We start from the raw sequence: 25,291 nt of genomic DNA, 5'->3' as shown, positions 1-25,291 counted from the left end.
ATGTACCACAATGTTCATTGCAGCTCTATTTACAATAACCAGGACATGGAAGCAACCTAAGTGTCCATTGACAGATGCATGGATAAAGAAGATGTGGCACATATATACAATGGAATATTACTCAGCCATAAAAAGAAACGAAATTGAGTTATTTGTAGTGAGGTGGATGGACCTAGAGTCTGTCATACAGAGTGAAGTAAGTCAGAAAGAGAAAAACAAATACCATATGTTAACACATATACATGGAATCTAAAAAAAAAAAATGGTTCTGAAGAACTTAGGGGGAGGACAGAAATAAAGACGCAGATGTAGAGAATGGACTTGAGGACACGGGGAGGGGGAAGGGTAAGCTGGGACGAAGTGAGAGAGTGGCATTGACATATATACACTACCAAATGTAAAATAGCTAGTGGGAAGCAGCCGCATGGCACAGGGAGATCAGCTCGGTGCTTTGTGACCACCTAGAGGGGTGGGATAGGGAGGGTGGGAAGGTGGGAGGGAGACGCAAGAGGGAGGAGATATGGGGATATATGTATATGTATAGCTGATTCACTTTGTTGTACAGCAGAAACTAACACCCCATTGTAAAGTAATTATACTTCAATAAAGATGTTAAAAAAAAAGTGAATAGCATATAAAGAAAAAAAGTTTGTAAATTTCTTAGACAATGTGAACTATGTTCCAAGGAAATCCATGCTGACTCATGACTTTGAGGAGAAAGCACATTTTCTAGATGAACTTATGTTAGCAGATTACAAAAAGAGAGATTGTAATCAAAGGAAAATCAAAACAGTTTAGATAATCTGAGATGATGATATAATGTCTTAAAATTAAAACAAGAGTCCAACACTTGTTAGCTTTCAAAACAACTGAATGGAAGAGCAGATAAAAAGATATTCTGCAGAAAAGAAAATACTTATTTCCACTGAACATTTTGATATATTGCAGGTCCAAAAACACAGGTCGCAGGGAAAATGTGCTTCACCTGCCAAAATAATCACCAATACTGTTTGAGAGTAGGAAGAGCCCAGCCCTTTAAAAAAGCACAGAGATTTTAAGCACGTTACAAAGAGTATTATCCTTCCCCCAAAAAGATTATTACTCTGATCTGACAAAGATATTTATGTTTCCTTAAATACGGTATTACTTTCACCATACTGAGGATCCTCCTCACATCAAGACCAGGGGAGAGAACAAGGGATGATTGTGCCTGCCATTTTGAAAGTGAACCACTGAGTGCGCAGCAGATTAGAACTGTTCTGCCTCCCAAAGACCTTCTTATTTTGCTGACCACAGCGGGCTGCCCCAACCCCTGATATCTTCATTATTTCTTATCCTCTGTTAGACTCGGCACATCTAAGCCGATGCTACTCCTGGCGCAGTCCCTGGATTTTACTAACTACCGTTCTGCTGGGAATTGGTAGATTGCCTTTGAGAAACTTGCTGTGAGAAGAGTAGGGTGACTTGACTTTGAAATCAGCAGTGAAAAAGCTCCACAAATAAAAATGGAGATGCTGAAACTCAGAACTGTTTTAAAGCAGGTTGGGGCAGTCACAACAAGGTACAACTGCCAGAGTAGACCACTTTGGTGCCAGCACACATTTAATTTTCCTCATTAATTTCTCATGTTACAATTGTTTTGCTACATGATAGGGAAGTTTCTTACAGTCATGTGGAAACCTGAATGATGACTGTGTGCAGGGGGAAAAGCAGGCATAATATGGTCTGGGAATTTTTAAACTTAGTTCTTCAATTGTTTTAAAACAGAAGTGTCATTGTTCATTTTTTTTGAAATTGATCTTATTTTCTTTCTTCCTTTTAAGATCCAGGTTGTGTTGTTTATTTTTATATGACCATCAGGAAACTCTAACCGGAAATTCTGAAATCTTAGTGCACTTGAAAGCTTTCTTTTTAAGTATAGGTGCTGAAAGCATAATTTAAGGGGTCAATAGCCATATGGGGACAAAGCAAAAATCCTTGAAATGAAAGAAGAGGTATGAATAGTGTGTTTATAAATTAAATTCAAAATTGGGATAAATATACTGACCAAAAGGCCAAGAGAATTAATATTTTAGTAGTTAAATTATTTCGGACTAAGGCACAGATGGTGACATAAGTCATAACAAGAAGGTAAACATGGATATGCTCTTGTCTGATCCAACTTGTTTAGTATCCCAACACACAGATCATCAGGTGTTCCTCACCCCTATTATTTATTCTGGTGATGGCATCCATGCTGTGATTCAGTAGGACAAGAGGACTGCTCTAAGAGTCAGGAAACTTGGCTGGTTCCAGTTCTAGAAACTTGCTGTGGGACCTCGAAGTGACTTAACTTCTGGCTCCAGTTTCCTCCTCTTTCAATGATATTAGTGGCACGATGCTTTCTAGGCTCTTCCCATCTTAACAGTCTAGAATTCTATAAAGCTGCCTGCTGTTTCATACTGGTTCCATGCTATGAAACTTTGGGCAAAGTATTTAACATCTCCACGTTTATATAAATTAGATTAATAAAACCAGTGGCCTGCCTGGTTTGTAATATAGTTGAAAGGAATAAAGGTGGAAATATGTACGAATATACCTTGTAAATCATGGAAGCTTTATTTTTATTTATTTATTTAACTTTTTTAAAATTAAAATTTCCTTTTTTTTTTTTAACATCTTTATTGCTTTACATTGTTGTGTTAGTTGCTGCTGTATAACAAAGTGAATCAGCTACATGTATACATATATCCCCATATCCCCTCATGGAAGCTTTAAAGTATTAACATTGTTTTTCAACTGAGTTAGTAGTCATTGGAAATTCCAATATTTTTCAGTTGTAAATAACATTTGTCCAATGTCAAGAGCTTTTTGAAAGCTGTGCTCTTTAAACTTGGGTTGAGATATATAGGAATCTTTCCTAATTTATCAGAAGATCAGTTCTCTCTCAGTGTTTGAATATATGTCATAAAGCAAAATAAAATAAGTGGCAACTTGCCTTAATGACACTGTGAAATGCTCAAGGTGTCACTTTTTTCATTCAAATAAAAAAAACTCAAATATGGTTTTAAATGTTTATTTTCTCCCTTTTAATAGACATAACACTCATAGTGGAAGCATTTTGGCCTTTGGAGATGAAGGACCAAAGATGGGTGTAATCCTGTGTTGAGGGAGGGGAAAGTAAGACTAAGAGCTGTCTTTTTAGGTCAGAGTGCAGGTGAGTAACTGTTTAGGTTTAGGATAAGATGATGTTAATAATGATGAAACCATTGGTTTAGAAAAATAAGAACCATGCAAACATCTGACTGTTCCTATGAGGACTGAAAGATACTGGTTATCTGTTCAACCCACTACCACCCTCCAAAGCTTTCCAAAACTCCTTTGCCTTTTCCTCAGCACTCCCAGGTAATAACTGAGACAAATTGGAATTTCCTAAGTTCCTAGGAAAGGGCCAAAAATATCCTCAGACAGGGAAGAGGAAGCATAAAAATATCTCTCAGGAGAGCACCAATTGTTCAGTGATTTCTAGCTTGTGTTTGGAGCCGCAGCAGAGATATTCAGAGCACCAGCACCTCTGTGCAATCAGCAATATGCGCTGGCCCAGAGGCAGGTATGTGTAACACTGAGAAACTGCCTAGGAAGCACTGATTTGAATGAGATTTTGGGCAATATTTTGGAGACCTGTCATGATTTAGAATATCAGCTCGGAAGCCCCCAGCATCATGGTTCTCAAACACTGTAGGGCAGAGAATTCTTTTTTTCCCAGGGAAATCTCATGTAGAATTCATCTATAAAACAGATTAAAAAGATGCACTGGTTGAAGGAAGAAGAGCCCTCACTTCTTGCTGCTCAGCCTCCCTCACCCCAAGTTATACCCGAGGCAAGGCATTTCCATGAAGCCTCAGCCTGAAAGCCACTGATTTAGTAGGTCTTGTGTTCAAAGGTCTTTGAACCCAAGATTTTTTCCCATGATGTAATACATTTCTACAAACAGCAGCAGCACCTCTGACTTCTCTGTCATCCTTGCTCCCCAAAACAGGGCACGTCATCTGATAGAATCTCTGCAATGACCCCAGCGTCTGTTTTCTCCTTTCCAGACCATGGCCACCATCTAAATCCAGACCCTTCTTACTCGTTCCTGGACAATTACCAATACATCATATAAGTTACCCTGATTCCAGGCTCTCTGCTGCCTACTGCGTCCTCCATCCAATAGCCCATGTCCAGATTAATGTTGATGAATTCTCATTGAGCATCTTTTCTGCTCTGAAATCTTCAGTGGCTCCCTGTTATCCAGTACCACCAACTAGGACTATATCCCTTTCCAGGAGAACCCTGTGTCTTTTGACTTTACTTATCCTATCCCCTCAGCTTGAATTTTCCTCAATCTTAAAGATTCAACTCAAATGTCACCTCTTCCATGAATTCACTTGTGAACTTCCCACCAGGAGTGAACATTCCTTCTAAACCCTCTAAGAGTTTTGATAACATTTAGTTGTATTACACTATTGTTTACTTGTTTTATCTCTTTGACTGGATTCTATTCCTGTTTATATCATACAAAGCAACTTGCTGAGGTAGTAGGTACCTTTTTAAAATAAGAGAATAAAAACATTAATGCTAATCAATCAAGTGTCCCTGGACACCTAAGGAATACAAGGTGGCAATATAGGGCTGAATGTACTATTCTCCATATTTCAAAATATCTAATAAAAATTGTGACACATTCATAAAAATGTACAATCAAAATGAAATGCTAATGAAATTTTTGTGTTTGTTTTTGCTTTTGGCTGAGGTTAATACAGAGTGATAACACTACTTATTTTACCAGAAGCTCTCTTTTGCTATTATACATTACTTTGCCTAATTAAAAAAAGAGTTACTGCTTACCACACTTCCCTTGGTAGGTGTTACCAACTCAGTTAACACCCCTCCCCCATCCCAATTCATATGTTGAAGTTCTGTGCCTAATATGATTGTATTTGGAGGTAGGGCATACAAGGGGCTAGTAAAGGTTAAGTGAGATCGTAAGGGTAAGGCCTTAATCTGATAGAACTGGTATTTTTATAAAAGAGGATGAGATCTCTCTCTCTCTCTCTTTGCATGTGCCCAGGAAAAAGGCCATGTGAGGACTCAGAGAGAAGGTGGCCATCTACAATCCAGGAAGTGAGCTCTCACCAGAAACCAAGCCTGATGGCACCTTGATTCCAGACTTCTAGCCTCCAGAAAGGTAAGAAAATAAATTTCTGTTGTTTAAATCTCCCAGTCTGTGGCATAACGTTATGGCAGCCTTAGCAAACTAACACAGTAAGCAAAACATTTCAAAACCTGAGGCTAGAGGGATAGGAGAAGCAGTAGAGATTCTTGGGCGTGATTATCTGGGGGACCGCTACTGTAACACCTTCCTTTCTTCCAGGCTAACAGCAGACTCCACAAGTGACTGCTGCTGGCAGAGCTATCCTCCTGGTCCAGCAGGGTGGAGGCTACCTGGGTTTGTCCCAGACGGAATCACTGCTGCCTTGCCTGGGTCCTCTCAGCTCTTAATCACTGTGAGCTGAATGAATAACTCACTTATTTCAGACATGTTGTTTTATATAGTGCTTGAAAATTTCTAGGAAAGAAGTTAACAGCTTATGCGTCTTTTAGGTCTGACTTGAATCCTTTCAGTTGCCAAACTCCATTTCTTTCCATATTTTCCTTTATAAAGAAAAATTTGTAAAGATAAATAGTTTCTAGGCCTTCATTCAGTTTTCCTATGATTGACATACTTTGTCTAATCATCTCCCCTGAGATCCTGCTTTTACTACAGTTCAAGTTCTTTCTTTAGCCTTCTATCAAGTTCTTTTTTTTTTTTTTTTTTTAGGCTTTAGTGTTTTGTTTTGTTTTTTTAAATTAATTAATTAATTAATTTATGGCTGTGTTGTGTCTTCGTTTCTGTGCGAGGACTTTCTCTAGTTGCGGCAAGCGGGGGCCACTCTTCATCGCGGTGCGCGGGCCTCTCACTGTCGCGGCCTCTCTTGTTGCGGAGCACAGGCTCCAGACGCGCAGGCTCAGTAATTGTGGCTCACGGGCCCAGTTGCTCCGTGGCGTGTGGGATCTTCCCAGACCAGGGCTCGAACCCGTGTCCCCTGCATTGGCAGGCGGATTCTTAACCACTGCGCCACCAGGGAAGCCCCCTATCAAGTTCTTTTAAGTTGTAGGTCCCTAATGTAAACTCAGGATTCCACTGAAATGACTAATGCTTAGCATATTTGGCGGTACATAAATACATATACATTCAGATATTATGTCAATCTTTATTCCTATTATGCCTAAAGAAGAACCTCCTATTGTTATTGAGATGATAGAGTGAGTTTAACTCTATAACTTGAAAAACAAGTCAAAGTATAAACATACCACTAATTTAAATGTTCTTTAAATAGACTCATCAGCTTCTAAGACCACTCTGGCATTCCTGGATGATACTGGGGACCCTTGTTAGCTGAGCTATTGTAAGACACTCTGAGATTTAGAAACAGACATTAGAGGGTCATTTACAGGACAGAGATTAAGAGCTTGGAGCCAGATTCCCTAAACTGTGATCTTGGGTAAATTACCCAACTTCTAGATGACTCAGTTTCCTCAAGTGTAGAATAGTGCTAATAGCAGTGCCTTCCTAATTACGTTATGAGCAAAATTAATAATACACATAGAGCACCTCAAACAATGCCTAGGACACAGCTAGTGCTAAGCAGGTGGTTAGGCATTAAAATCAAAAGGATGACAGCTGTCCTGTAAGGCTGTTACAGAATAACAAGGGGCCCTCTCAGGGCTGTGGCTGCATCAGGAGACCTGGAATGGGCCAGGAGAATGGAGATGACTCTGCTGATGCAGGAGGAGGCCGAGACCCTGTCTCAAGAGCACTTTCCTGCAAATCTCAATCCCTCTAGAGAGGTTCTATCTTGAGGGCTAGCCTTGGCAATTCTCATTCCGGGGAACTAGCTCTTCCATATCTCTTATCAAGTGTCTTTCTAGTTTAGGCCAGAGACCACACTCCTCACTCCCCGAAGACACATTATCCTGAATTAGAAAGCCTCCCTTGTTAGCAAGAGAGACGTTATAATCCCACTATTTTCTAAGAGTCTGGCAACGCCCTGTTTCCAAGAAGGTTCCACGAGTAAATTCTTCCCGTCTCTGCTCCCTTCCCCTCAAGGACACAGATCTCCAGTGGTCCTGTTTCTAGGCTGTGTGTGCTGGGAGTAGGAAACCTTCCTTATCATTTCATGTCTGTCTTTTTTGTCTGTTTGTTTGATATCCTCTAAGCATTTTAAAAAACATTAAAAGTATTATTATTATTCATGTCTTTCTTTAAGTTCCCTTCCTGAACACCTGCTGCGTGCGGGCCAGGGTTTCAGGAAGTGACGTTACCTTCTCAGCTCCTCCAGATGCCTTGAAGCAACAATTTTCTTTGAAGCTTGATTTTTATTCTAAAGTGCACCTTTCCAGGCCGGGGGCTAGTACCCGGGTGGGCCTGTGAGCTCTCTCACTAGCCTCATGCAGCCATGATTTGGTTTTATTTTTTAGGCCTCTCTATAATTATATCAAAAACGCTTCCCTTTTCTGGATTCTCAATTTCCTGAAGTCCATTAAAATCTAAGCCCAGCTGCATTTTAGAGACTAGTGCTTCTCATACTTTAATGTGCATGTGAACAACCTGGGCATCTGGTGAAAATGCAGATTCTGGTTCCGGAGTGGGACCTGGGAGTCTGCATTCCCAGTACGGGTCCATGTGCTGCTGGTGCCGCTGTCCTTGGGCCACATTTGGAGTCTCCACGATTTCGACCCCTCCTCCCCACAGTCATTCACACCCCCAGGGCAGGCTCCCTCACACACTGGCAATTCTGACTTCCAGAAAGGTCCTTTAAAATATTTGCTTCCAAATGTTGCATTCTGCTCAATCTAGAGCAGGCTATCAAATTAAGCTTCCTCTTTACCTTGTCATGAAGGCTTAGTTGGTGGCATTTTTGTGTCTACTATAATGCAGTGATTTCAGTTGATGTTTATAGTGAATTAATAATCCCTCACTGGCTCTTCCTTCCTTTTGTGCAGAGTGAAAAGACATTCTCCTCTCTGGACCCTCTGTCACATGTCACTTAAGTGTTAGAAGACTCAGGGACACAAGTCCCCATGTCCCTTATCTCGTCCATTGTCATCCTTCTTGTTTTTCCATGTGGAGCTTCATGCTTAGGGTCACCCTGAAGGGTCTGGAGAGGGCAGATGGCAGCAGGAACCCTGGCATGGGAGACCATTAATATTCATTGGACACACTTAGGTGTCTGCACCGGATGCTCGCTGGGAAACCTCCTGGGCGTGTCATCTTGGAAAGGCTCATGTCCGTGGCTGGGCCAGTGCTCTGTCCTGCAAACCATCCTCAGCTCTGCCCCTGAAGGAAGCAGGAAAAAGGACTCTTAAACTATCCCCACCCAACCCTCTTAACCAGATCAGGACCCTGTGTTTCCCTCAGGTTCTGGATACTAAATCTTGGGGTTCTAACTAGGACAGCAGCTGTGACTCTGAGTGATTCTGTTCCTTAGGTCAGCTTCCCTTTAAGTAGTTTACAATTTGATATATTTATTAGCCAATTATAGAACTTGATTGCTTGAAGTAACCTTAATTTTGTTTTGTTCTTTTCGAGCTGTCCCAGGAGGTGAAGGGACTTACCCAGGTTCCTTTAACTGGTAAGGGTAATCTGGCTATTAGTGGCATGGCCAAGAACCAGAATAGTTAGTTCCAGACTCACGGTTCAGTGCTTTTCCCACTCCACTCCATTCTGGGAGACTCTCCTACTGATAATTCAACTTAAGGTTAACTAGAAACAATGAAGAGTAAAGTGATAGTGTATTAGAAGTAAACAATTCTTCTCTTAAAGATATATCTGTATATATATATATATGTGTGTGTATACATATATATATTTTATTAAAAAATATATATTTTACTTAATGATCCCCAGTTCTAAAGCTAAGGATGATTCAGTTGATTGAAATAATTTGAAAGAAAATAAGGCTGGAAGTCAGAAGACATAGTTCCTGGTACTGCTGCTAATGAACTTTGTGTCCTTGAGTGAAGCACCCCAACCCCTCTGAGACCCAGCTTCCTTACCTACAAAATGAGAGGGTTTGAATCTCTAAACTCTCTTTCTAGATCTAACATCCTATGATCCCTTTGATTTTATGGTTCCCAGTGCAAGGTCCAATAGAGTTATACATCCAATAATAACCACCCACTGGCTCCGCATTCAAACACGTCTCCTCTATGCTGAATTCTGTGCTGCAATAGAGGCTTCAGGGCTTGTCTCTGATGAGAGGAATTTCAGGGTGTCTGCTGGCATTGATCACGACAGACAGCAATTCCAAGGGAACAATATAGAATGAGGCAGTTATTCATGCACTACAAAGAAACACTGGTCCATCTCCAGGCATTCAGACTCAGTTCTGTCTCCAAATAACAGGCATTTAGCACCTCACCTTGACCTGGGGATTAACAGAATCACAGATGACAGAACTGCTCTGCTGCTCCTAGGACTCATGGCATATCAGCAGGAAGAGAGGTTACACTTAGGGCACGCTTAGCTTGTCAAATTATATCACTGATCATCAAAGGGAAACATACACACTGTGGCTGTGAACCTTGAAAGGCACTGTGGAATAATTCTGTGTGGAAGAAGCAGCCAGCCATGATTTTAAACCCTGAATTTGTGCTCTGGCTCCTGCAGTGATTCTAGATGGTTCTACAGCCCTGGCATCCCATGGTACAAGGCTTTTTAGACATTTATCTTGCCTTCTGGTTGTGTCTATATTATGCATTCCTTTGGGTCGACATTTGGCTTTACAGAGCTGCTCAGTGCAGTGTGCCGTGCTGCAATTCACTTTGTAAACAGACAACAGTATTGCATGTAACAGTCACGTCCAAGGTGAGTTTTAGTGAAGACATCTTTGATCTCTAGACATCTCGATTCCCCTTAAAGTAATCATGCCACTCCATGTAATGGAAGGCATAATTTCAAAATAAATATTAATATGCAGAATCTGCACTGTGCTCAAGCATCCTTTTAGCTGTAGTATGCAGCATGGATCACTGCTCTAGTCTCCAAGGGGCTTGGGCTAATGCAGCTGTTAATGTTATGGGATTTCTCCAACTCATTGGTTCTCATGGAGTCATAAACGTTGATACTTCACTCCATTTAGGTAAACACTAGATCTCTAGCCTCCAACAAAACACAACACACAAACTAAGAAATTCCTGGAAGTGAAAAGAGGGCCATATTACATGTTACTTAAAGTACATTTGACCACCCCCCACTCCTTTTTTTTTTTAAGAGAATTTGTTTCTTCGTGTATTTTTTTTTTTTTTTTCCTTTATGTAGAGGATTTGGGCTTGAATATGGACAGTTTCCCACTACCAGTCAGCCTCGGAATGCTGTTTTCCCCAAGTTTCTCATGATAAAAAGACTTAGATTCAGAGCTGACTGCTTGGCAGCTGAATTTCATTAAGACTTTGATGGGAAACTTAAGTTGGAATTACAAACATCTGTGGTTAAACTTCCCTTTAGTAAACCATTTCCCAGAATTTAACTTTACCACACTAGGAGCAAAAAGAAAAGCAATTGAAAAAAGAATGCTGCTTTTTGGCAAATGCTGGAGTAGATATTTAAATATTCTTCTATGTGGTCACCATATCTCAGTCAAGTAGCAGATTATTTGCTTTAGAAAACACAAAAGTAATTGTTTGGAAATGCTAAGTTTTGGAACTCAAAGCATGTACTGGCAATCTGATTTTAATGGTTTCTAACCAATCAAATGTCTCATAACTATGTCTGGCCATCATTATATTTATGTGGTTACTTTGAGCAAGGAAAAACCCTAAAGGAGAGGAGTGTTTTTGGCATTATATGCTTCAAGAATCTATGACAAGTCGGATTTTAGAATTTAATTGTGAAAGGGAAAAAAAAAAAGGTTATAGCCCTTGTCATAGCAAATATGCTGGGTTTTTTGTTTAGTTTTTTGGGTATTTGGGAAAACTGACTCATTTCTCTTAACTGCTCAGATTATCCTATTTCTGGGGAAAGGTTATGTTTAAAGAACCATTAGGGATACAATGATTTTAATAGTTAAACTAGTCTCCTTCTTGTCCAATGTTGGATAATCAGCAAATTTGTAAGCAGAAGTTGAAAGTAATCAAATTTACAGAATAAGTAAAAATTTAGATGAAAATAGACTGATACTACAAATCTGAACTCGCAGGTAGATAAAAACAGATAATGGAAGAAAAAGGGTGAGGAGGGAGGGAGAGAAGAGAGAATGAGGGCAGACTTTGAGTTAGGTAGCTTATACACACGATTTCACTTAAATTTCACAAATATCTTGCAAAGAAAATACATTTGTATTCATTTTAAAATCAAACAGACCGAGCCTCTGAAAAATGAACTAATTTGCCTAAAGTCAAACAGCTAGAAAGTAGGGGAGCTGGATTCATAGCACATCTGTCTGGCTAGATGCCCACATTGTGCCTTTGATGAAAGGTGAATTTCAAATGTCGTAAAGCAGAGACTGCAAATAAACAGTCCTCAGATGTGCTTCCCACAGGGCATTAAAAAAACTGAGTCAGGGCTTCCCTGGTGGCGCAGTGGTTGAGAATCTGCCTGCCAATGCAGGGGACACGGGTTCGAGCCCTGGTCTGGGAAGATCCCACATGCCACGGAGCAACTGGGCCCGTGAGCCACAATTACTGAGCCTGCGCGTCTGGAGCCTGTGCTCCGCAACAAGAGGCCGCGATAGTGAGAGGCCCGCGCACCTCGATGAAGAGTGGCCCCCGCTCGCCACAACTAGAGAAAGCCCTCGCACAGAAACGAAGACCCAACACAGCCATACATACATACATACATACATTAAAAAAAAACAAACAAACAATGTAAGCAGACAAGAATATCATTAAAAAAAACAAAAAACAAAAAACTGAGTCAGCAATTTCACTTAAGAATCCAGATTCTGTCTTGTAAAAAAACAGAAGGCCTGGTAACACTGAGAGGTGGGTGCCCTCTGGAAGAGGCATCCCTTTCTCTGCTGTTGCTTGGGCCCCACCACTCACAGGATGTGTTCCTTTCCCTGCCCAGTTATTTTTTGCTCGGCCTCCATAAAAATCGGAGTTTTAAAACTGTCTCTGTTCCATAGGATCAGCAATTCCACTTCTAGGTATATACTCAAAAGGACTGAAAGCAGGGACTCAGATGGATAATTGTAGACCAATGTTCATAGCAGCACTATTCACGGTAGCCGAAAGGTAGAAATAACTCAATGTCCATCAACAGACAAATGGATAAATAAAATGTGATATATACATACAATAGAATATTATTCAGCCTTAAAAAGGAATGAAATTTGGACAAATGCTACAACATAGATGAACCTTGAACACATTATGTTAAGTGCAATAAGCCAGGCACAAAATGACAAATACTGTAGATTGCACTTATATGAGATACCTAGAGTAGTCAGATTCATAGAAATGGAGAGTAGAATGGTGGTTGCCAGGGCCTGGGGAAAAGGCTAACAGGAATTATTGTTTAATGTGTATTGAGTTTGAGTTTGGGAAGATGAAAGTTTTGGAGATGGATGGTAGTGATGGTGATGGATGGCGATGGATGATGATGAATGGTGAATTACCTAATGTCACTTAAAAATGGTTAAAATAATAAATTTTGTGTATATTTTACCACAATTAAAAAAAAAACATTTCTTCTGGTTAAATCTGAGAACTCTGGAATTATAGCAAATGGAATTCTCTGTTTTCCAGCAGTTTTATAATAAATTCTGTAAGATAGGCCATGTAATTTATGCTACTCATCTAGCAAGCACTGCATAAATGGTCTTTGAATGGTATTTTATATATCTTCACTTTAAGAAATTCCCAAACTTTGACTAAAATTGTTCCTACAGATAGTTCTATTTACCTCACTACATTTTTCTAGATATTCTTGCACAATTGAATTACTTTCATAAACTCCTTCCTAGCTGGGCCACTTACCAGGCAGGTTGCCTGGGCAAATGCTCTGTGCCTCAGTTTCCACGTTTGCAAAATGAGATAATAACTACGCCAATCCCACTGAACTGTTATGAGGGTTAAAGGAAATAACTCATGGAAAGTGCTTAGACCAGTGTCTGGCATGTGGTAAATACGCAATGAGTGTGATCGATAAGCCACGCTATTATTATTATTACCGTTACTGTATTCCAGTCCTTCTAAAATAATGTTTCCCAGGAACTTTCTTTGGTGTTTGGTGAGTAAGTGGCTGTGCCCTACTGGCCTAGCCCAGGAGTAATACTTTTTCCACATTAGCCCTATGGCACTTAGCTGAGAGCCGCTCTTACAGAACATAAATTCATTCTGCTTTGTATAGTGGCTACGTGTATATTTTTCTATCTTAGATTGCTTACTACTTGAGGGTAGGGATGTGACTCTGCCTTCTTTCTGTCCCTCCTGGCGCCTGCTTTATTACTCTGTACATGGTAGGTCTCCAAACCTGCTCTTTGGATGGTATTAAGTGAGTGAAACAATGACTGCATGCCAGGCTGGGGATGGCGTGTGGGTGTTAAATTACCAACTGCTCTGTGAACAGCGGTATAGAATGATGGCCCAGGCCAGTGACTGGAAGTCTTGACGTTGTTCTACAAAGCCTTTCTCAAAGTAAGGGAGCAAGATAAGGCAACGGAAAGCAGATAGTGAAAGGGATCTGAGCTGTCTTTTAATAAACATACTACAATCCTTTAGTGGCAGGGCACCTAACTATGTGTTGGAGCATGGGATCACAGATCAACCTGAAGGGAGTCTAGAAGAAAAGTCCCTCAAAATTAGTCTAGTTCATATTGCTTTTTTTTTTTTAGCAAGCGAGTTTGTCTAGTGCGAGGTACATTTTTGGTTCATGGGGCACGAATCTTCTTGGAGGGAAGCTAAGAACAGCAACTGCAAAATCCAGTCAGGTTATCAGGAGATAAACTCCTGGTTTCCCCTCTCAGGGAAGTTTGCTCAGTATTGTCAATTATTTCCCTTATTTTCTCAATAATCTACCAAAGGCAGTAACAGCACCGTCGCCTTCCACCACCTCCCGCTTTGCCCTTCCAGCAAAGTCCCCACTCCTCTCTGAGTCTCTGGGTGGCTTCTTTCCAGCCACGAAGGATATAGACAACAGAGATATGGTAATATTAAGTAAAATAGCACCATAAAATAAAGTTCTGAGAAATATTCCCAACTAAGGGTTTCTTTTAACCAACCTCTAACCTGTGTTCTTGACCTTGTTTAACTCGTGCTTCTTTTTGATAGACAAGAATGTCACTCTTCCTAAGGACACTCTGTTACCCTCTCCTGCGGGACTGTTCCCATCTCCATCCCTGCATCCCCTCCCATTCTTCTGCATCTCCATATTGGCCAAGAAGACTTTTGCCTAGTTTCACTTGCTATAATGTGTATAATAAAATTAAGACTTTCTTTTCTTAAATGTAGAATATTAGAATACTAAATACACTTTTTGACACTACCTAGTTTCCCATTTGCCCACCCCCACCTACTGAGAATCATTGTTCTCACCATATACTCAGAAATAATGGACTCAGTAAATTATCTGCTTGTGAAAAAGCAGATAGTAGGAAAATCCTACCAACTAGCACAGAGTTAACCATGGTGCTCCTCTTTTCAAATTCTCTGCATCCTGGAGGAGCTTGTGCTTATTTTAGAAGGAAAGGAGGGGCCTTCCTTCTTGGTCAGCCCATGCTTCCCATCCTTTTATTCAGTGCATGTTGACTGTATTTGTTCTCCTAACCCACACTGTGCACCCGTGTGCCCTAGTCTGTGCTAAGGGTGGAGAGGACGCCAGTCCTGCTATGGAGGAGTGTGGGAGAGCCTTAGGAAGGCCGTCAGCCTAGCACCTCCCACTGCTCCATGCTTGCTTTACTTGTTTTCTTTCTTCCCTTTGAAGGAGAATTGAGGAATGACCATTTATATATATATCCGATTGAAATAAAATGAATGTATTTTTAGAATATCCTTCCATCCACCTCTCCAAACGCCCGCGAATGATGTCTTGTATGAGTCCATGTTCTCTTTTTCTCTACAGATGAAATATAACCTCCTGAACCAATTCAGTGGAGTGGTTGTACCATGTTATTAAATCTCCAGAATGTATTTGCTTTCAGGTCTCCTTACTGTCTATAAAAAGCATGGGAAACCCGAATGGTGGGGCGTTGGGATCGCTGTGGGACTGCAGGCTGACTGGAGGGCATTATGTGAAACTATGCAGTGGGAACATAATTACCCCAATCCCACCCTTTCTACATCATATGACCCTCCGGAATGACTAATAGATTCTTTCTGTTTCCCTAAACCAAAAGCCTCAACGGGCATTCTGAACCTACTATTCTCCAACAGTATTACAAATTTAACACACTACATGACACTCTTTTTGATTGGAAGGATACAGACAAGCAATATTAAGTAAAATAGCACCATAAAAATAAAGTTCTGAGAAATATTCCCAAATAAGGGTTTCTTTTAATCCAGCTAGCCATGTATTTTTTTATAATAATAATAAAGACAACACACGTAGGATGTATAAAGCATTTATACATGTTAGTCACTGTGTTAAGTCCTCTATGTATTTTATCTAATTTCATCACAGTAACTGTATGAAATATGAAGTAGACATCAATAACTTATCTAAGTCTCAGTTTCTTTATCTGCAAGTTGGGCATCTGTAGTTTGCCCAAAGTAAGGAGCAGGCAAGCTGAAATTTGAACTTGGGACCATCAGACTGCAAAGCCTGCAATCTAAAACCCTCTGCTGTGCTGCCTTCATATTATTTCACTGAACATATGAGTATATAAGCAATTGCCCAGGGTTTCAGCAATAAATTTAAGGTTCCCTAAAAAATCAAATAATTATTTTCTTACTTTTTGTGAGATGAGAGTTACAAAAAGTTATGTGTGCCTGTCTTTTTAGAATTAGCAGGTAAAAAGACAGGATGCCCAGATAAACTGAATTTCAGATAAACAGTGAAAAAAATTTTAGTATAAATATATCCCATGAAATATTTGAGACATAACCAAAATCTATTTGTTGTTTATCTGAAATTCAAATTTAATTGGGTGTCCTGTATTCTATCTGGCAATCCTACTCTTAAGCGTTTCATTCTGGAACTTTCCACTCAAAGCAACAGGTGGAGATAATGCTTCCTGGGGGGTTGATTCCAAGCCTGTAGAGAAGTGAAGCCTTCTCATTGTGTGGAGTGTCTCTTGGTCTGGCTTCTCCCCATGTCTGAGTACAAAGTTGACCAGAAGGCGTGCCCCTCTTTCTCATGGGGATTACATTTCACACCACAATGGGAGTTGGTATGCTCTGGCCTACCCATCCTCCCCCTCATTTTGGGGTGTGGGTAGGGCTCACTCCTGGAGAAGGACCATCTTCATGCATCTTATCTTATCAGTAGTTTAATTAATAACTATGGTTATACTAACAATTAGTAGGACTAATAGCAATAATCCAGACTTTAGTGCTGTTAGAAATGGCACTAGAAATGCATCAATGGCATTAGAAATGTATAAATCCACATAACTGCTTTGGTTCTATAGTTGCTGTAATCATAGCTATAGGGGGTGTGTGTGTGTGCATGTGTGTGTGTGTGTGTGTGTTTGTGTGTGTGTGTGTGTTGTTAGGTCAACTGCTCTTTCCTTTCCCATGAACTTAGGTGACTTCATTTTCCTCCTATTTATCATCTCCCACGCCCTGGACATGCTGTTGTCCGTCTCGGCTCAGGGGGTTCTTAAATCACTTACTCTGGATTCATCCACCTTTACCCAGTTTCTACACTTTGGTTATGCTTTTAACATAAATGCTTTTGCAAGGGATTCAAACAGCAGCTCTTTGAATAAGCATATCATCAGTAGCATATCTCCATCATTTTTACATTTGGGATGGGGCTTGACTTTCATCATGACTTCTTGTTTCTGGAATATAATGGCTTGTGTCTATTTAAGGTATCTGCTCTGCAGTTTCCTAACAGCTTCTTCAGTGCCCTCACCCACTCTTCACCCTCCCCTGTTGCAGAGGACCTTCTGTTTAATTTGTGACAAAAAGATTAGTCCTGCAGTGTTGTTCCCACTGTCCTAACATCACAGAGGAGCAGGAAGCCAGTGACAGGGCACACACGTTAAGTGGTGTGGCTTGACAGAAATGACTCTATTGGGACAAGCGGCGGAAAGTCACAGACTGCTACTGCAGCCCCAGCTGAGAGTCTAGCCTACTAACTCAGAGTATGCAGGACACATGCCCTTTTACCAGCTTGAACAGGGATGTGTTCCAAAGCCTCAGCTCTCAAATCACAAAGTCCAAATCCAACGTACAAAGTAAAACTCTTTATTTCAAGTTTCTGAACTGACCCGTCCAGGTGAAACTCATAAGGCGCGTGGGGAAGGGAAAGAGGGGGGGAGAGAGGGGGACACAAGTGTGACACACACAACACGGGGCACAGGTGCCCCAGCAGGGTGACAATGGCAGGGGCACTGTACCTTGGCAGCAGGCGGCAGGCTTCCAAGAGCCACGCGGGCCTCGATGGTCTCAGGCGGGTCTAGTTGGCCGACCGCTGAGCTCCCTTCAATGTCAAAAGGAAAAGCGCTGTCGTCCCCAGACGCGGCGCGGGAGCAGGCGGCGCCCCAGAAGAGCCACAGGGGCAGGACTGCGTACCAGGCTGAGCTCAAAGCCATCTCTCCGCTGACATCCGACAGGGCTCTTCCAGGGGCTCGGCCACTGTTGGTCCTCGCCGGTCCCCACTGTGGTGCAGCGGTGCCTCGCTTATTTTACCTTCTGTGCGTCTGCAGTATCCAGATGTGGGAACTCAAGGCAGCCCAGGGAGCAACTTCGTAGAAAAAGGAAGAGTGAGAGAGTAAGCCAGAGCCTGCCCCACCCCCCCTTCTCTCTCTCTCTCTGTCTTCCCCCTCCGTTTCTCTCTCTCACTTTCTCTCTCCCTCCCCAGAGGCTCTGGCTGAAGAATGTACAGATGGATGGAGCTTAAAGCTCAGCATCAAGAGGCGGGTGCGTTTCGGGCGAGCCCCGCGAGCGCCGGCCACCTCCTGTCCCTGGCGGTCGGGATTGAGGGCTGCGCTGTCCTGGCTTCCTTCCCACACCCATTTTCACCACTCCCTTTTTACCTTCACTTCCAGGCCCTCCCCCTCCAAGCTGGTCTTTCAGACACCGTGGCCGGGCCTTTCCTGGCGGCCTCCCCTCCCCTCTCAGTTTGGAGCCCCTCCAAGGGCCCCAGATGAATATTCAGCTTTTGTGATGGCTTCCTCACATCTCTTATTTATTTAGCCAAGGTGCCGGATGTCTTATCTACATTTATGTACATCTTTTATGTGGCCCTGCTAGTTTGCAGTAAAGTGGGTGGAAAAGGGATTCCTGTGCTGGAGCCGGAGGCGGATGCGCTCAGATGGCAGAGGGGGAGGGCACCCACTCTCTTGGGCAGTGTTTCTCATCTTCTAGAGACAGGCTGCCGCGCTGTTTGTGCTCATACCTTCCCTGGAGACTGGCTGGCCACCCTCTTCCCCCTGACGGTCCTCACCCAGAGGGCTTGGGAGAAGAATATCTTTCACTGCAGCACTGGAAAATGACTTCATTACTCAGATGCATGAACTTTTATTTACAAAGAACATCTTGTTTTCGTCCTAAAGAGGTGCTTTGTAAGGGGCCCGGAACAAGGCTTGCAGTGTATGAGCCTGTCAAATATACTGCCCACAGCTCCGACCTCTTCCTCTTGGCCTGTAATCTCATGCCTACTACATCTGTCTGTCATGTAACCTTTCCAAGGCTTCGGGGTGAAGTTGAGCTACAATTATGTGGGGTACCCATGTGGATGGGTCAATGGCCACTACAGCTGATAGGTACCTTTGCATTCATTGGCTTCATAAGGAGCTTTAAACATTCCCAAAAGACGCAAACATGTTTTAAAAAGGATTAAGTGAGACAGCCATAGAATAACGCTTAAGTTTCTAGGTGTTTGAAATCACTCACAATCATGCAACAAAGCATTTCAATAAAGTCTAATCATTAGCTCTATTTATAGGACAAAAATCGTTTTATCTAAGGATAAACAAAGCAGCCATTTATTTTGCACCTACAATATGCCAGATACTTTGCATGTGTTATTTGCAAGCCTCATAGCATTTTTGCAAAATAGGACTATTATTTCCTTTTTATAGAATTAAAAAGGGAGGTTCTGAGAGACTAAGACATTTGCCCAAGTCACACAGCTGCTAGAAAGCTGGCCCCACTCCTCACTGATTCCAAAACTATCTTGCACATTTACACCACACTGAAACTCACGAAATAAAGGCCACAAATTCAGAGATAGAAAAGATTGCACTAAAAAATTCACAAAAATTCACAAAAATTTTTTGAGTACCTTCTAGGTGCCAAAATGTTTGCATAAATTATTTCATTTATTTCCCTCTTCACTGTAATGAGATAGGCGTTGTTATACACATTTGGTAATGGGTATGTGGTAAAAGTACTACTAAAACAGGTAAATCTGATGCTAAGGTCATTGGTGTTTTCAACAACAAATTGGTATAATACAAAAGTGCCAAAGCTGGAAGAAGCAAAAAGTTTTCATATTTCCCAAAGCATCTGTAATGTTTTCAATTCAAGATATAAAAATAGTATTGCAATGAACCATTAAGCTAAATTATGATCATCTTCTTCCACATAAACTGGTTAACCCACTAAATTAAGTAAAAGAACTTAAAAATATATGTTTGGTTTGGTTGGTTCTTCAAGAGACTTACATTGGGAGACAAGATGGCCAGACTCTGAAGAGGAAAAAATGATGCTCAAATATCCTGTCCCACTGTCGCTTTTAAAAAACTTTTAATAATAATAATAACAATAATGATTTAGGTACATATTATATTCTGACTTCAGATATAGACCTCGTCAGTACACAAAAGCTGTTCACATTTGCTTCCTGATGGATTATGTCCTGTTCTTCGTTAAATGTCAATTAATCGCACACTTGCACACTTTTTACTTGACCCAGCGCCTCTTTTCCCTGCTTGCCAGGCAGTGTCAGGTTCTATGAGAGGCCTGAGCAGTGGGGGTAGGAGTGCATTTATTCAAGACCTATGAACTTTTTGTTTTTGATTAAATATATGTTTCTAACTCTTCCTCCTCATCTTTCTGCAGATAGTATTATTATTTTTGAGGCAAAATACACAAGAAGCATGGGTTTTGTATGAAATAAAATAGGCTGAAAATCCTAAGTCTGTTTACAGTGGTTCTGGGAGCTTGACAGAACTTAGTCTCTCTGGGTGTCAGTTTCCTCATCTGTAAAATGGGATAATGATGCCTCTTTCATGAGTAGTAAATGAAATAATGTGAATAAAGCATTAACACAGCCTGGCATATAGTCAACTGCTCAATGTTTACTATTTAACTAACTGTATTTTAAAGTCTTAAAAAAGCACAGAATCATTATTTTTAAACAGAAAAAATAAGCATGTTTATTTATCCTGTGACTTGGGTAACCTCCTATTTGCTGAGAATAGCCATTCACATTTCTGGCTGCTACTTGGGACTTCCTTGTATTAACCATGAATGAGGCATCTTAGAGTGACAGAGCAGTCAGGCGAGGAGGGAGACTGGCTGACTATTTTATAGCAAGTTGGAAGGCACTAGAAGAAAGGTAATCATCACCAAAGGGCCACCCCAAGACCATCAAAGGCCTGAGTGTGGGAGGATTTTATTCCTGCTAACACTACAACTGCGGAGTGTCTCCATTATGGCTGCTTTCTTATCATGACCCTCCTTCTCTCCCTCTCCAGGCATTCAGCAAGTACTTTCATGTCCACTCTCTCCTTTGGGACTCCCACCTACCCCATGATGGAAGGGGTACTGCTCCATCATTCCCAATGCACAGAAGAGAGCATGGCATTATGACAGGCTAAGAGGTTAAACGGCAAGGACACTAGGCCGGTTATTGCAGGGTGAGGGCCCCATGCCTTCTGACTCCCAGACCAATGCTTTCCCAACCAGACCAAGCTATTTTTAGTTCTGGCAGCAGCAGATCTGGTGGTTTGGAGGCTTTATCAACAGAGGGTTCTGGAATTCTCTTCTGAGTCCCCTGCTGCAGTTATCAACAGATCAAGGCTGCCCACTCCCTTCAGCACTTGGTTGTTGGGCCTGTCCATAGTGTCCAAGGATCTGGCAAGGGTGTTGTTAATGTATCCCATGTGCCCTTCTGCAAATAGAAAATCGCGTCAGATGCTATTTAGGATTTTTAAGTGCTAATCTTGGACATAATTAGACAGGAGATTGTTGTGGGGACTGTGTACTAGTGACAATTTTATGACGAGATTGGTCAGAGAAGAAAGATGCGCTATCCCTGCCATGAGGTGTCTAACTGATAATCAAGTGGCAGGAAAGTAAGGAGGGAGATGGGGTTTCTTTTTCTGTTCACACTCCTCTCCTCTCTGGCCATGAGTCTCCTCTGTGAATGACTCTGGTGGGAGTTCAGGCCATCTGAGGAGGGGCAACAGCGAGAATGCTGGGAGAGGATAAGTCTTCTAAAAGTGGTTCTTTTCCCATGAGTTTGTTCAGGCTTTTGTTCGGGGTGTGGGTAGTATGTGCTCCCTATGCTTTGTCTCCTGACTATGACACTTGTCACAGCCTCACCTGGCTTTTAGCGTGTGCCACCTGCATCCTTTCCATCCATCCATCCATTATCTATTTAATTAATTTATTCATTAATTCACTTATTCATTTATTTAATCAGCATTTATTGAACACTTCAGTATGGCATGTGAGATGCTGAAGGTAAAATAATAAAAACATGATCCTGACTCTCAGGGAGTTCAGAGTCTGGTGGGACAGACCATGAGTAGACCCTGTAAGCAATGCAAAGTGATTAACATGAATTGAAAGCAGAAGTCCAGACATGCTGGTAACTAAGTATCTAGAACAAGCCCTTTACTGGAGCTCGGCTAGGGAGGGTGGGAGAAGGCTCCAGAAGGGGGAAACTGTGTTGTGGTGGTCCAGGGGGAAGAACTGTATGTGCAGAGGGACAAATGTGCCAGAGCTCCGATGCCCCAGGAGGGTGAGAAGGCCGTGGGATTTCCAAAGGCTCTTTGAGCCTCCCTCTTCACAGCACACAGTCATGGCCTTCAGGGCTGTGAGACGGAGCCGGGTGAGAAGAAACAGCTTCCCCGCCTCCTACTGGTCTCTCACGGCCACAGAGGGATCCTCCCAAAACGCGCATCTGAAGACTGGGGAGCTGCTCAGAGTCCTACTCACGTCCTGATCAAAAGCCTGAGAAAACTACTGGGAGGAAGAACAACTTTTTCTTATTTATTTATTTATTTATTTATTTATTTATTTATTTATTTATTTATTTTTGGCTGTGTTGGGTCTTCGTTTCTGTGCGAGGGCTTTCTCTAGTTGTGGCAAGCGGGGGCCACTCTTCATCGCGGTGTGCGGGCCTCTCACTATCGCGGCCTCTCTTGTTGCGGAGCACAGGCTCCAGACGCGCAGGCTCAGTGGTTGTGGCTCACGGGCCTAGTTGCTCCGCGGCATGTGGGATCTTCCCAGACCAGGGCTCGAACCCGTGTCCCCTGCATTGGCAGGCAGATTCTCAACCACTGCGCCACCAAGGAAGCCCCCAACTTTTTAAAAAATAAAAATTTTTTTTAAATTTCATTGTGGTGAGAATAGGAGACTTACCCTCTTAACCAGTTTTGAAGGGTACAATGTGGAATTTTATGTACAGGGAAGAACCACTTTTAGAAGCTCCGTCCTCTCCTAGCGCTCTTGCTGTTGCTCCTCCCCAGGTGGCCTGAACTCCCACCAGAGTCGTTCGGAGACGTGGGGCCGGAGAGGAGTGTGAGCAGAAGAAGACCCCGTCTCCCACCTTAACTTCCGGCCACGTGATGGTCAGCTGGAGACCTCATGGTAGGGGAGAGCTCATGCTTGCTTCTCTGACCAATCCCATCATAAGATTGTGATTATTTTTTTTAAGTGAAGAAATTTAAGCCCAGGAATGACATGCTCATATTTTCATTTAAAGAATTTTAAAAGTGCCAAATGTAATAATTACAGTAAAATAGGAAATTACAGCTATCACACAAGAAGGAATGAGGGGCACCAGGAATCATACCACCCTGGGGCAAAGACTGACAACACTGAAAATGTTTGGGTGTAAATACCTTCAGGCTTTTGTTACATCTATGTTAACGGATTCCATCTATTTTTATATTTTATGTATTCTGTTATATATACATATATTTTTGTGCATGTAAAATATATTTTAATATATATCCATTTTACAGATTCCATCTCCTTTTTTCTTGCAGAAATGAATCAAACTGTATATAATATTTTAAACTTTTTCTCCATGTCACTGTAACTCCAGTGTTACTGTGAATAGCTTACAGTGTTCGGATTGGCATTTTGGGAGGATAAGGGCAGTGCTGAGGGACCAGTAGGAGGTTGGGAAGCCCTTTCTTCTCACACTGGCTCTGTCAGCTCCAAGGGCAGGGACTGTACCGGTGAAGAGGGGGCTCAGAGAGCATTTGGGAATGATAATAGAAATGAGGACGTCCTGATCCAAGTCGTTCATCCTGATGGAGAAAGGGTGAAACCAACAGGTGAGAGAGAATGGTCCTAATAAGGATTATCAGCTGCCTCAGCTGTGACCTTCCTTTAGGTCTGCTGGAATAATTACTTCATCAGGCTAAAGGGAAGTGATGGATGCTCTGTGGTAATGTAATCAACTGAGTACAGAGGCATCAGCATCCGTTAACTCAGTGATGAGATCAGTAGAAAATAGGAGCACCTGGGACTTGATAATGAAATGATACAATTAAGGAGAATTGGGCAACATTCAAAAGAGGAGGTCTGAAAAACGGGCTTTTTGTGTTCTTGCACGCACCCCCACCCCCAGCACCACAAAAGGAAGAGAAGATTCTTTAAGAGAAGGCTTGCTGTCACCATGGTGGGCATATAAGCAGGGTGGAGGGCTAAAATATGTTCTAACCTGCTTTGTGTGAGCAGCTGCAGACCAGGCTGTAAGATGCTAACTCAAAAGCTCCACAGTCTAGCTCTGCATCCCTTGCATTATCCTCTAGAAAACGCATACTGGACATGCTCACCTTGGGAAATAAACTGACTTTGGAAAAAATATTTCAGAATAGGAAGCACATAACCATAACAACGCCTTATATTTGCGCGGTGCCTTATAGTTTGGAATTGAAGTACAGTTACTGCTCCTCTAACAAGTAAGAAACTGAGCCGATTCTAAAAGTTCAGTTGTACAGATTCTGACCTTTAGAAGAAAGATTCTCAAGTCACTATCCACCACATCCCTTAGGTGGTCTACAGCCCCTGAATATTTAACACTCTAAATAAGATTTATTCATCACCCATTCATTCAACAAATATTTTCTGAGTGTCTACTTTGCCATTGGCACTTTTATAGGCTCTGGTAAAGAGCAAAGGAGAAATCAGATAAAAATTTCTGCCTTCATGAAGTTTACGTTTTAACTGAGGCACGGGTAGGAGAAAGAATAAACAAGCAAGAGAAATATGTATGCATGGAATACATTCTGTCAAATGGTAAGTCCTATGGAGAAAAATGAAGTTGCTGTAGGATAGAGAGTGAAGGCTGCAGAGGGGGAAGGTCCTGGCCTTGTTGAGGAAGAGGCTAGAATGAAGTGATGGAGGTAAAGAGTAGTTGGAGACAGTGTCAGAAAGGCAGGGGGCCACTGGAGTGGGTTATGTAGGACCTTTGAGATCATTGTAACAACTCTGGCTTCTGTCCTGAGTGAGATGGGAAGTATTTGGATGTTCTTTGCACACAAGTGATATGATTTGACTTATTTTGTCTGCCATGTGGGAAATAGACTTTAGGGAAAGAGATGAGGGAGGAAGTAGGGAGACTATTCAGAGGCTCTTGCAATAATACAGGTGAGAGATGACAGTGGCTTGGTCCACAATGTTAGCAATAGATGTGAGAAGCCTTCAAATTCTGGATTTATTTTGAATGTAGAACCAATGACATTTGCTGGATATGAGGAATGAGAGTGAGAAAGGACTCAAGGCTGAAGTCCATGTTGTTTGGCCTGAACAGACTTAAATGATTGATTTGCCATTACTAACATGGGAAGGAAAATTGGAGGTACAAGTTGGCATTGGAGATGATGAAGAGTTTAGTTTTGGACAAGTTTTTTTTGAGATGCTTCTTAGA

At 41.8% G+C, this 25,291-nt stretch overlaps 1 protein-coding gene across 5 annotated transcripts in view; it reads right to left on the bottom strand.

The window, feature by feature from the left end:
- Window positions 1-18,595, bottom strand: part of LAMA4 (laminin subunit alpha 4) — a 148,695-nt gene extending 130,100 nt beyond the window's left edge. For 3 of the 5 annotated variants that reach the window (XM_061206769.1, XM_061206773.1, XM_061206774.1), the window contains exons 1-2: window positions 18,016-18,136; window positions 17,571-17,917 (exon numbers count right to left, since the gene is read on the bottom strand). In XM_061206769.1, coding sequence (XP_061062752.1) covers window positions 17,571-17,765 — 195 coding nt within the window. In that variant the 5' untranslated portion in view covers window positions 17,766-17,917; window positions 18,016-18,136. Of the gene's footprint in view, window positions 1-17,570; window positions 17,918-18,015; window positions 18,137-18,209; window positions 18,382-18,571 lie in introns of those variants that run through there. The other 2 variants (XM_061206771.1, XM_061206770.1) reach the window with 2 other exon arrangements.
- Window positions 18,596-25,291: the final 6,696 nt, after the last annotated feature.

This window comes from Eubalaena glacialis, chromosome 12 (assembly GCF_028564815.1).
Source record: "Eubalaena glacialis isolate mEubGla1 chromosome 12, mEubGla1.1.hap2.+ XY, whole genome shotgun sequence".
NCBI classification, from domain to species: Eukaryota; Metazoa; Chordata; class Mammalia; order Artiodactyla; family Balaenidae; genus Eubalaena; species Eubalaena glacialis.
This window is presented reverse-complemented; position numbering and strand designations above follow the sequence as displayed.